Source organism: Heliconius melpomene, chromosome 11, assembly GCF_056956725.1.
Source record: "Heliconius melpomene rosina isolate 202511_hmr_F chromosome 11, ASM5695672v1, whole genome shotgun sequence".
Taxonomy (NCBI): Eukaryota; Metazoa; Arthropoda; class Insecta; order Lepidoptera; family Nymphalidae; genus Heliconius; species Heliconius melpomene.
The window spans coordinates 9846868-9859102 of NC_140399.1; the positions used below are offsets into that span (position 1 = coordinate 9846868).

The 12235-nt window shown below is 32.1% G+C and overlaps 1 protein-coding gene and 1 non-coding gene across 4 annotated transcripts in view; both read left to right on the forward strand.

Annotated features, from left to right (window-relative positions):
* The window catches only part of LOC146534818 (uncharacterized), a 50064-nt gene extending 38736 nt beyond the window's left edge, over nucleotides 1-11328 (forward strand). For 2 of the 3 annotated variants that reach the window (XM_085192713.1, XM_085192714.1), the window contains exon 3: nucleotides 8051-11328. In XM_085192713.1, the coding sequence (XP_085048839.1) occupies nucleotides 8051-11173 (3123 nt within the window). In that variant the 3' untranslated portion in view covers nucleotides 11174-11328. Of the gene's footprint in view, nucleotides 1-5495; nucleotides 5520-8050 lie in introns of those variants that run through there. The other variant, XM_085192715.1, reaches the window with a different exon arrangement.
* On the forward strand, nucleotides 1512-1584 carry TRNAK-CUU (transfer RNA lysine (anticodon CUU)). The gene has a single exon. It is a non-coding gene; the product is annotated as a tRNA-Lys (tRNA).
* Nucleotides 11329-12235: the final 907 nt, after the last annotated feature.

Below are 12235 nucleotides of genomic sequence, written 5' to 3' on the forward strand. Positions count from 1 at the left end.
TTAATAAAAAAAAATAGTTATTTATATTTGATAGTACCCTCATGACGCAGTGGAACAGCGTTTGTATATTTGTAACAAGATAGTTGTAGATTTGATTCTCTGGCAAGATAAAGCGCAACGATTAGTTTCATTCCATTCAACAGTCTCTAATTTGGGTCGAAATTAAACACTGGAGTGTCTTAACACTACTTTTTCTTTTCCTTTTGAAAGGATAATGCGGAATGCTATTATTATTTATTGACATATAATAATAATAAAATAACCTTAAATATTTTTTCCTTATCCCTCATATTTTGCTAAATAAGCTTATTTTTTCCTCGTTTTGAACCCACTATAACATCCAACAAAAGCTTTATCATTTCGTCACCCACACAACTACTACGCTTAACAAAATATGCAATACAATCCGGAACATGTGACCAAACGTTCATTGCCAAATAATATCGACATGTATGATTCATCTCATTAGCGGTCACGGGCACGCGTTACCTTCGCACAAGTCCACATTTTACATAGTAATGTGGTTTTACTTCCTATACGACTTTATTATAACGAATATGAAATCCGCATATGGGGTATGCAGTGAGAGCCTAGTGCTAGGAATCTCCTCACTTCACAGCGAAGAAATGAAAATATTAAATATTTCATTACCTGGAAATCGAACTCACAACCTGTCGTTTATAGGCATACGTTTGTACCCCTGCGACCCTACTGTTCATAACGATATGATTATATTATATTGAAGTTCTTCAAAAATACAGTACGACCTTGTTATTACTCAGATGAAATATCGCAAAAACATTACTGATTTTAAGAAACTCTAAAGTCAAGGAATATTGCAGTTCAATGTCGACTTGTACTTAATAAGAAATATTTTCAAGGAAAGTTGGTACAGTAAACCTATACGAGCCATAGACGTTACCTCTCTTCATGTTAGATGTACGGACGCATTCTTATGTTAGAAGAAAGCTCTCAACCTTGAAAGCTTTCGCAACTCCCAACCGGTTCGTATAAGGAACATAAAAAGGTGCGCACGCGCATGCTTCTAAATGCTCCTATATATGTATGTGGAATATGGTATACCTAACCTATATACGGTGGTAGGTTTATTATACTATGAAATTTGTATTGTGCTATTAGAATTAATAATACTTGAGTTGTAGAGTGTACTTCCTGTTAATCTATAATTATGAAATTGGTACGGAACCCTTGGTGGGAGAGTCCGACTCGCACTTGACCGGTATTTTAGTTATTTCATAACTAAGACTAGGAATTGTTCCATACTCTCCATATTTTATAATGTTTATATAAATCATCATTGAATTCTGTTATAATAATTACACAAAATATTCAAATTCATTCATTCCTTAATAAAAAAAATCTATTTCAAAACTAAATTAAGATTCATTCCCATAAATAGACTATCTAACGACGAAATACGCGATGAAGCGTAGATATCTTATTTTACTCCAGTTTGGAATCTGTTTCATTATTTCGAAACTCTTACAACAGCCCGGCTAGCTCAGTCGGTAGAGCATGAGACTCTTAATCTCAGGGTCGTGGGTTCGAGCCCCACGTTGGGCGAATTGTTTTTTATTTATTTAATATATTTATTTTGCTTTTTTTTAATAAATATAATTTATATTCATTTACAAAATATTTATAATATAAGCAATCATTTTAATAAATTATCATTCATCTATATGAAGACATTTATAGGCTATTACTTAACCTCTACCTGTGAAAGTTGGGAGTGGTTCGTAATCAAGTGTAAATGAAACTACCGGCCACCCATGTCGATTGGAAATATACACTTTGTGACGTCACTCCACTTGTATCTCAGAGAAAAATGGCCGCCAGCCACTCGTTTTACGCATTTTTTTATGGTTTGCCAATAAAAAGTGAACTTTTGGAACGAATGAAATTGTATTATTTTAATAAAATCAAAGTTGAGAAAGCTGACTTGATCTTTAAGTTAAAATTTCAACTTTTTTTATTTTATTATACTACACATAAACTTACATTTTGTAGCTTATCGAATATACATATATGCTGAATTTGAGAGGCATTGCCTGTTGAGTAGCGAAACTCAAGACCGCGTTTTTTGTCTTGGTAAAATATGAATAAATAATAATTCACTACCCGATTACCTAGTGGGAATCGAACCAGTAACCGTCGCGGTACAGTCACACACCGGTGCCCTTGCGTTCCAACGGCCTCAATTTCTTTATATATACTTACAATTAGGTTCCAAAACACCTGACTACTTAATAAATCAAAATAAACATGATAATTGTCTTAAAATCACTCGACATTTTTTCCCATGTGGGTTTTCCACCATTCTAAACAATCTGACAAGTTATGTAGTAAATCTAGCATTAGTAGTGCTGGGGCTTCAGTAATGTCACCGATTTGACACGTGCATCCCCTACGCACGTGTCAAATCGGTGACATTACGTGACATAGAATAATGATAATCTGATTGTGTTGAAGAGAGTTCTAAATATTTATTATATACAAACAGACAGATAAACATTTGAATTTTATGTGCTATTAGTGTTTTTATATCGTCATTTAATATTATTAATGTATAGATATCAATATAATTATTTTGTATTTCTTTTCTCTGGTATTCTGCGTTGTATGTAGAGACAACGTTATAAATTGTATCTGAGTTGGATTGTAATGTTTTTTTAAATTATTAATTACTAGCGGACCCGGACGCGGCTACGCCTGCTTGAAATATAAGAATATAATTTCTATAGAAATATAATTTCAATCTAGATAAAATGCTAAAAGTGATTATTATATTTATTTTCATAAGGATGAATATCAAAATGATGCGGTAACGAACGCGGTCGCGTAGCGACGACGGTTGTTATTAACATGGCAGAATAAATTGCATGTCAAATTAGAAAGTATTTTAATTTATTAATGTGTAATGTGTATGTGTAATGTAATATTATATAGCCTATAGCACTTCTGAAGAATGCAGCTTTCATACAAATCAAAAACAAAGTAAATCGGACCAGTAGATCCAGAGATCTTAGCGTTCAAACAAACAAACAAACAAACACTTCCGCTTTATTATATTAGTATAGATATTTTTATAATCATTGATTTATGATTGTAGAGCATTATTCTTTACGCAGAATTCGGCAGAAAGTGGGGAGGAGAGTGTCTTAACACTAGGCTCCCTCTGCCTATCTTGACACTGAAAAAAAAACATCAATTAAAGACAGTTCAAATCTGTATCAGTCACTGAAATAAGTACCTATATATTAACAAAGTCATTCACGCAATGATTTTCGAGGCCATTAAAAATCGAACTCACAACCTGTCGCGTTTAGACACACTTCGCCACGACGGTTCTCAATTAATATTTTTATTTCCCAAAAAAAAAAAAACAAAGTTATTCACTATAGCTACTCTATAACCACTTCCGTAACAAAACACTGTAATAAAAGTACAATCACGTGCTCTGCGGTGTAAAGACGATAGCAGTGACCGACTAGTGGTCGATATCCTCTATGAAGGTTTGTTCTTACTTGTATACCTTGCGAACTGCCGAAGCGGAAATTTTATATGTACGTACAGGTACCTATGTGGGATTTACTGGGCCAGAACGTGTGGACTTTCCTTGAAAAATAATAGGTAGTTTAGCTTAAGAGCTTTGTACGCTAGAATTAATCCTAGCTAGGTAGTAAATTAAATATTCTTTTCAGATTATGAATTCTCTTGATATTTTCCTTTTAATTTCCAAAATATAGATGTTGTTTTATATTTTATTAAGTTTCTATGTAATGAAAATAAACTAAAGTTGTAGTCTAAAATAAAAAAATATTTCAAATTTTGTGCTATATTCGAACGTGTACTAAGCGGTATTAACCCATGTTCATCTGCAAAATTTTTCTCTAAAAAATAATGATTGCAATCTCATATTACACAAATTACCTACTATTCGTATATATTTCATAATAATAAAAAAAAATCTTTAATATTCTAACAACATTCATATTAATTGACGTTAAAAAAAACCTTATAAGTGTCCAACACGCAACGCACGTTATAGCGACGTCCGATGAATATTCAAGCTTAAGATAAGAAAAGAAAGTTCCGCAGCAATAAACCAGCTGTGCACTATTAGCTATATGGTATATGGTATTGTAACATATTTAAATTTTATGCAAAACATAAGAAAAGTATGTTTTTCGAATACCTTCATTGGTGCAGGCGTGGTATATGTTTTTATGAAGTATGGGAATCTAGTATTAAAACACTTCGTTCTCCACTTTCTGCTCAATTTTTGAGAATTTGTTACCAGAGCGAGGAAAAAAATGTAAAAAAATATTAATTTGACCTATATTTACCTATTGAACTATATTTATAAGTTTTTTAGATCTGCTTTTGTCTCTCTTTTTAATTTATTTATTAGGAGTTTTTTAAACGATTTAGATTTAGTACTATGTATGTCACCAATTTCTCACAGTATTTTCGACTAATTTTATTCTTTAAAAAAACATATTTCGCAATTGTATTATTATGATAAAATATATAAGAAATAAAATAAAACGTTTTACGTTTTAAAAATTGGAAATCAAAAGGCTTATTGTGTCGCATAACCATTTTTATTTATTTTTTTAAAACTTTACAACGCTTAATTAAAGAAAAATGCTATAAAAATCCGAAACGAGGCAATACGCAATCATTTTTTACATATTTTTAATTGAACATATATGTAATACAGGCTATGGAGTGAACCAGTTAGCCATATTTGTAAAACCAGTGCAGTTCTGTACTCAAATTTTGTATATTTTTCGAAAATTATAACCCTATTTTATAGGGAAAGTTCATCTTCTTCTCGCAATTATATAGAAGCAGTGGCACACCTAATATGGCGGGACTACTTTCATTTTTATGACTTTTCCCGGCGTGGGCGGGTGTTAACGTGCGAACAAAAGGTTTTGATATGAGAAAACATTATCAATACATCTCTTTATATTTACATATCCAATCCATATATACATATACCTTTATAGTTTTGGTTTTATATTATTAGTATATCGAAACAAATTACTAAGAATAAAGTAACAGTGTAACAAAAGTAAGCTTTGCCTTGATGCCAGAGCGATGAAATGAAAATATTAATAAACAATACTTCATTCCCTTGAGTGGGAACCGAACCCACGACCTCTCGCGCTTAGAGTCACGCTTATGCCTCTGCGTCAAGGATGCCATAGTCGTTTTAGCGAAAATATTTTCGTCAATAGCTTATGTAATGTTTGTTTATAATCGCTGCTATATTATTAAGAAACTGCTGCATTCTGCATTAAACAGAATACACCTTAGCTGTCAAAACAACTTGCATATTCAAAATTACAATAATATAGTACAAAGTTCGTTTTATATTTGTTTATAATTGTGGAAGTGTTTACATTTTATTTCAGTAATATATTGTTATGTTTATAGTTCAAAGCGAGAAATGTGGAAAGTACTAAATTGTTTTTATTATGTGTAAGGTTAGTTTTGTTTTTTTTTATAATATATTATGGTACCTATAGATGGATATATATCAAAATCATTATACTTTAGTTTATGGTGTAATTTTGATGAGTTTTAGTGGAAACGGTAAAAGTTATTCATCAAAAGTACATATTAATAATACTTGTAGTGTATTATATTTGGTACATTATGTTATTACGAAAATTATTCTTTGAACCGGTGCTCAAGTTAAATAAATGGAATGAAATGGCTGTATGCGGCGTTAAATTCCGCCAGTCCACGCGCAATGTTTCGGATTCGGACAGTGTTACCAATAGATTATTGGACTAAAGCTGAATAAAGGATGAAGCTAAATAAATATTACTACATAATATTATCTAAAATTATAAAAAAATATAATAAATACATATTCACTTTCATAAGTTGCTATTCAAAATGTGAAATATTATCGTTAATACTGATTAAAACAAGTGACGTTTGTCGGATTATAAAATTTCTTTCGATTGCTAGAAAAAAAACCACAAAAATCATTCATTTCAATGTTATTTACAAATATGTACTTCATACAAAATGGTGCAATTTAATTGTTTCTTTTGCTGGACTGTAATAGTCCTAGCATATTTCGTCGTAATGTAAGATTTTTGGATTCTCATAGCAATTTCAAATAATTTTATTTATTAAATAAAAGGCAAACTTGCCTATAATTTAGTCTTAATTTTAAATCTCGACTATACTATATTATATAGAATATAAATTATCATTTGTGTAATGTGAAGATGCACGTGCAGACCATATATAGAAAAAAATTGCTGCTTTACGCATTTGGGGCAGAGGGAACATAGTGTTCAATAACTTCGTTCTCCACTTTCCATCTAATTTTCGAGACATTGCTCGCGCAACTCAACGCCGTAATAGAATGGGGACCTCTTCAATAGCACGCCACTCAGTTCGATCTTCAGCTTATCCCATCCAACCGATGAGTGATCACAATTTCGCAGAAAAGCCGTCTTAGGTGTCGTCGTATGATATTTATTTGAACGTACCGGGATTTGAACCCGTGTCGCTTAGAAACTGTTTAAACCCAGCTATGTTCATTTTTTTATACGTTTACTAAATTAGTAAAAAGCAATTAGTTTAAACAATAAAGTTTTTGCTTAAAACTATGTTTTGCTTAAAATCTAACTTATAAAACTATTTGGAGTGGTCAATTAGACAAACTTTTTATTTTACAAATACTTAATCAACGTTTCCAAATTTGTTTTATCATTATTTAAAATGTAAAATCATTAATAAAAATGATAAAGAAATGTCTCAGCAAACTTAGAAAGCTAGTTTCATAAATCTATTTTTAGTACTGTTACTAATCTTAAAAACTTTTTTTACTAAAGCCAAATTTAGTTAAAACTAGATACTAATATAGTAAAACTAATGTTGGTACACCGAATACGAATAAATCTCTGCCATTTCATAAAGTAAATGCTTATTCCGCTTTCGATAACAGTTTCCTGATACCGTTGACCTCCTTATCGAATTCGTTGCGGACTTTGTACGATTGAGACGTCAATGCGAATCGCTTAACCATCTATGAAAAAAATGTATTTTGCTCATAGATTATCTTTTTATTTTCTTAATATTTGGGTTATTGCAATAAAAAATTGTATATAAACTTTGTTTTTTGTTGTCATTATCATTATCAGATGATTTACTACTTATTACTATAATGTCGTTAACGAGACGCAGTTAGGTTAGTTTTAATTGAACCTGATAGTTGTCAGTTCAAATCTGACTTAAATATTTTATAGAATTAATGTTATAAATTAATTAACTAATTATATGAATTTATGAAATTGAATAATGTATATAATTAATGATTTAGTTAATTAATTATATTTTTATTGTTTCCTGATTTGACACAGCTTGACCTTGAATTATGTTAGTAATAAATTAGTAATATTAAATGCTTCTTAAAAAGGAAAATATTTACAATGGTATAGAAATTTTAACGTAGCGAGATTCAAACCTGCTCCTCTTGCTTACTATCGATACACCCTAACCAATTCAACTATACATATATTCTTATCGAGCTTCGTTGAGATTCTTATTTGCTGTGTCAATAATTTATTTTTTATTGTTAACGTCTCTGTAGGGATTTAGATTTTGTATAGGATAAAGAAGGAAATCGGAATGCATACTCTATTATGTATCACTATATTTGACCTCACTGTCAATTTAATCGTATATTTTATTAAATAGTTATTTTTATAAAAACGTGCAACTCTCGATCTTGACATTTGGTTTCTTCTAAAGGCCTGTGTTGAAATACTATATCTATATTTTAATGTCACGTTGGATATTCTTGCCCACATTATATATCTTAACAATGGTATCATAAATATTAAGATTTTTAAACTTTTATGTTTTAAATTTTAATAAATAAATAATAAGCATAATGCAAATATAACTATACGAATTATTTGTATACCACAAAACCCTAATTCGTAATGAATTGTTACAATCAAACTAATATTTTCATTTTCTCTTCTTACAGATGGACAGTAGTTCAGAAGCGATGGAGCTGAGACGGGAGCTTGACGCTGTGAAGAATGCATTACAACAACAGTCAGAATCTGTTCTAAAGCAACGTCACCAGCTCGTTGAAGCCAGTCAAACACTTGCAGCACGCGACAAAGATGCTGCCCAAGAACGACGCCTTAGACAAGACCAACTCGCAATAGTTCTCCGATCTCTAGTCCTTCTAGAATCCAGATTGAGTAGAGAGCAGAAACAAATAAATGTCTCTCTCTTACAAAAAGATAAAATCATCAGATCACAGCAAGAGGAAATAGTAAAGTTGAAAGCTCGAAAGTCATATTGCAGCAATTGCCAACAACTCCTTGGCTTCACGAGTGAGCAAACAAACATCGAAACCGACCCAGAGTTCCAAAGCTTAGAAAGCACAGATTCTAGATTTCAAAACAGTTTCGTAAGAAGCTGTAGCTATCGTGAAAGGAAGACGCCACCAGCATTTCAAAAAAACACTAGGTTAAGTAAAAGTTTTCAATTGCCTAAAAATGACATAGTTTATGGAAATTCGAGTTCGAGTGAAGAGGGTAATACAGTCAGTGTTGGAAGTAAAGGAACATTTATTAAAAATAAACAAGCCTTCAGCCGCAGAGATGTATTTCGAAGATCTAGAAAATATTCTGGTAGAAAGAATAACAATAAGAACAACGAACATATACAAAAGAATGTATATAACAATCACATGAATAGCAGTAGTACAGAAGAATGCATCAGCATGAACTATCTCGTTAATAGTGACGATGCTGATATAACAGCAAGTCAAATAGCAAGTGACATAAGGAGAGCTTCTCTGAAAATAGATCAGCTGATTGATGAAGCAGCTAAAGAAAAATCTGAAAATACTCAAAGTGATACAGATAAAACATATTCAACGAAAATGGAAAGACTCCATGGAATAAAACGGCAGGCGTCCGATGAAATCAAAGCTAACAGGCGAATATTTTTAAATAAAATTCTAAGTGATGAAGGAGAAGAAAAGCCTTGGTATTGCAATGTTAGCGATCCCGAGCAAGAAATGGATAGTCTAGACCAAAGAGTTTCTCTTAAAAATACGAAATCAAAATCCACCGATAATCTTTTAATGGAAGGTTTAAATAGCGGAATTCTAAACGCTGAAGTTATATCAGCTAAAAATGAAGTTCTCTGCAATAGTCTGTTGAAAAACAATATTAATAATAATTTTAAAGCTAACTGTCAAGAAAAATCTGACATCTTAGATTCTAATAAAAACATTCCTGCAGATGCCAGTGAGAATTGGTACGCAAGTACAAGCGATGCCGACGACACTCCACCTAATGAAATATATAAAAATAATCCTGTCTTGGAATGTGTAAATCAAATTTTGCTACAAAATTCTTTAGATGACAGTAGCAATGATAACTCTAAGTCGAGTGAAACACCCAGTCCAAGTCCTAAAGCAGCTACAAAACGAGTGCAGTTCTCTACACTTAATAGTATCTCATACGACGATAAGATAAGAGTAAGCCCTGGTTCAAACCACACTTTGCCAAGGACAGACAAAAGAGCTAATAAAATCGTCAAGTTTAGTTTAGAAACAGCTTCAGAACATAGTTATGAAGTGCCAAACACGGCACAAGGCTTTCAATATGAGATACAAAGTATTTATAGTAATGAATATGAACCGATCATTACTAAAAATTCCGAACCTAAACCTGCGCCTCCTACGCGTTCATCACCCGTCATGGACAAATCAAACACTGTTCCTAAAATCAAAGGTTCTATAGTCAAAAATATAGCCGCGAATATAGAAAGTCGCAATCAAATGAACATGGATCTTAAAGATAACAGCTTGGGTGCCATGAAAATTTTTAACAAGAAAAAGGTGCCACGAACTCCTCCAGCACTGCCGCCTAAACCAAAGAACTTGTCAGCTAAATGGAAAGCTGAAAACTCTGTCAAACAAGCGATGGAGCCTTTAGACTCTGACGCCGTTGCGGCTAACCAACGGGTTGCAGATGTTAAGACGAGAACCGTGGGACAAATGGCCACTATAAAAACCGTGGAACCGGACTACTGCTCCATTTCAGAGATAAATGTTCCAGTAGTCAGTAACGGCAAGAGGGAATTGCTACTCACGCAGCCCACAGTCGAAATTCACAATGAACAGTATCCAGTCCACACCAATCAGAGAGACAGCGTGGCTAAAGTGGTCTCCTTACCAAGAATACAGAATAAAATAAGCGACAAAGATATACCGAAATTACCACATGTAACTGAAATTATCATACCAGATGAAGACGCTCACGCTCTCCAAGCTAAAGTAGATCCGCGTGGCTCTATTCAGATGGGTAATACAGTGTCTTCTATTCTCTCAGAAATAAACAAAGGTTCCAAGACAGGTGGTAAGCAGATTAATTTAACAGATCTAGATAACCAATTCAATAGTACACCAAAAGCAGCAGAGCCACGTAAAACTGAATATTTTGATGACATAGACAAGTTTGATTTGTCTCAAGACTTCGAAGAGTTTAAAATAGATGATGAACTCGGTAGCATCGTTGCGGAGGAATATCGAATTAGCTCTGGCAGCAGCGACGGTTCTATATCTGATGTTGTGACAGAACACCCTGTCACCAATACTGTACCTGAAAATGATAATAATAATGAAAGCGAAGAAAAAAATGAGTTATTTCTTCAGAACGAGAATGTAAATAAAAGCAAAAATGCAAAGCTTTCCAATAAACCTGATCTCCTATCAAATATCGAAAACGTTGAAACTGAATCAGTAAGGAATTCTGATATTGAGTCTAGTAACTCTTCGGGCAGCAACAGTGGATCTTACAACACAGTTAAATGTGAACCGCGAATGATCTTAAATAACACCGTTACTAATTTCAACAAAAGTAAAGGATCTTTTGATTTCTTTCTGGAAACTTCTGGACTCAGTTCTAAATCCATATTTTCTCCTTCTAAAAATTACTTAGGACTTAGACCGCCTAGTGCTAATCATAAAAACGTATTAAAGCCTAAAGATATAAAGATGAGAGTGAAGAATCCCTTAACAACGAACAAAATCAACGAAAAACCTATGACGACTGCTATTAAATATTTTGAGCCGTATGTGTAACATATAATGTATTTGTTATTTTAATGAACTTTTTTATTTTATTTATTGTAAAAATGAACTTGCCTGCATAATATTACTTTATTTATGTTAATATGTTTGTACATATTTTAATTATACCTAGTTATTATACAAATATATAATATTAAATGATATAATTGTTTTATTTTATCATTAAACTAAACACTAAAATTTTAACTTTAAATTAAAAAGGGTTTTAAAAAGAATAATAAACGATAAGCTTCCACAAAATCTTATATATTTACTAATATTAATAATAACAATGTAATAAATAACTGAAGTGTAATAAAAATAACATAATTTCTTAAAACTAGAATAAATTCATTGGTTACGTTCATCCTGTATACCATTAGACGTCCATACAAGTTTCACAGGAAATACATAAATTGTAGGACTTCTGCGAATTTAAATGTCTATCAATTAAACTAAAGCAATAGACACTATACTTCCGTCAACGCAATGCTTAACACTAGTGGTCACAGGTTCAAATCTTCACACTTTTCATCCACAGATTTCAATCTTTCGGATTTTTTCTTAATAATTGATTTGGACTTGATGATTGGACAATTCCGATATTGTTACAATAACGCTGTAAGAATAATAAAATCATTTTGTTCCATTGTGGAACTACACCATGGTATATCACGCTTCCCTTTTGAATTTTTTCTCTAAATATTCTATAGTATTCATCTTGAAGTTCTTCACAACATTCTTTAATTTCCACTTCTTGATAGATGAAATCTTATTACTTTTATCCTCTATAATCACTATATTTTCAGTATCACATATTAGTGTTTCGTCACTAGCACTAAAATTCAATTCTTCAGTAGACGAAATTCTCGAAATGGAGATATTAGAGAACGAATCGCATCTTTTCTTGTTAACCTTTTTAGGCCTTAATGTCCTTAAATAGTCTTCAGAGGAAAACGTTGTATTTGGGACGTCTACTATCGCTGGAGCACAAGTATTTAGATTTTCATCTTCCAGATCTACAGGTGTGCCCCACTTACGATCCAAAGAACGGAAGGCATAAGACAAATGTAG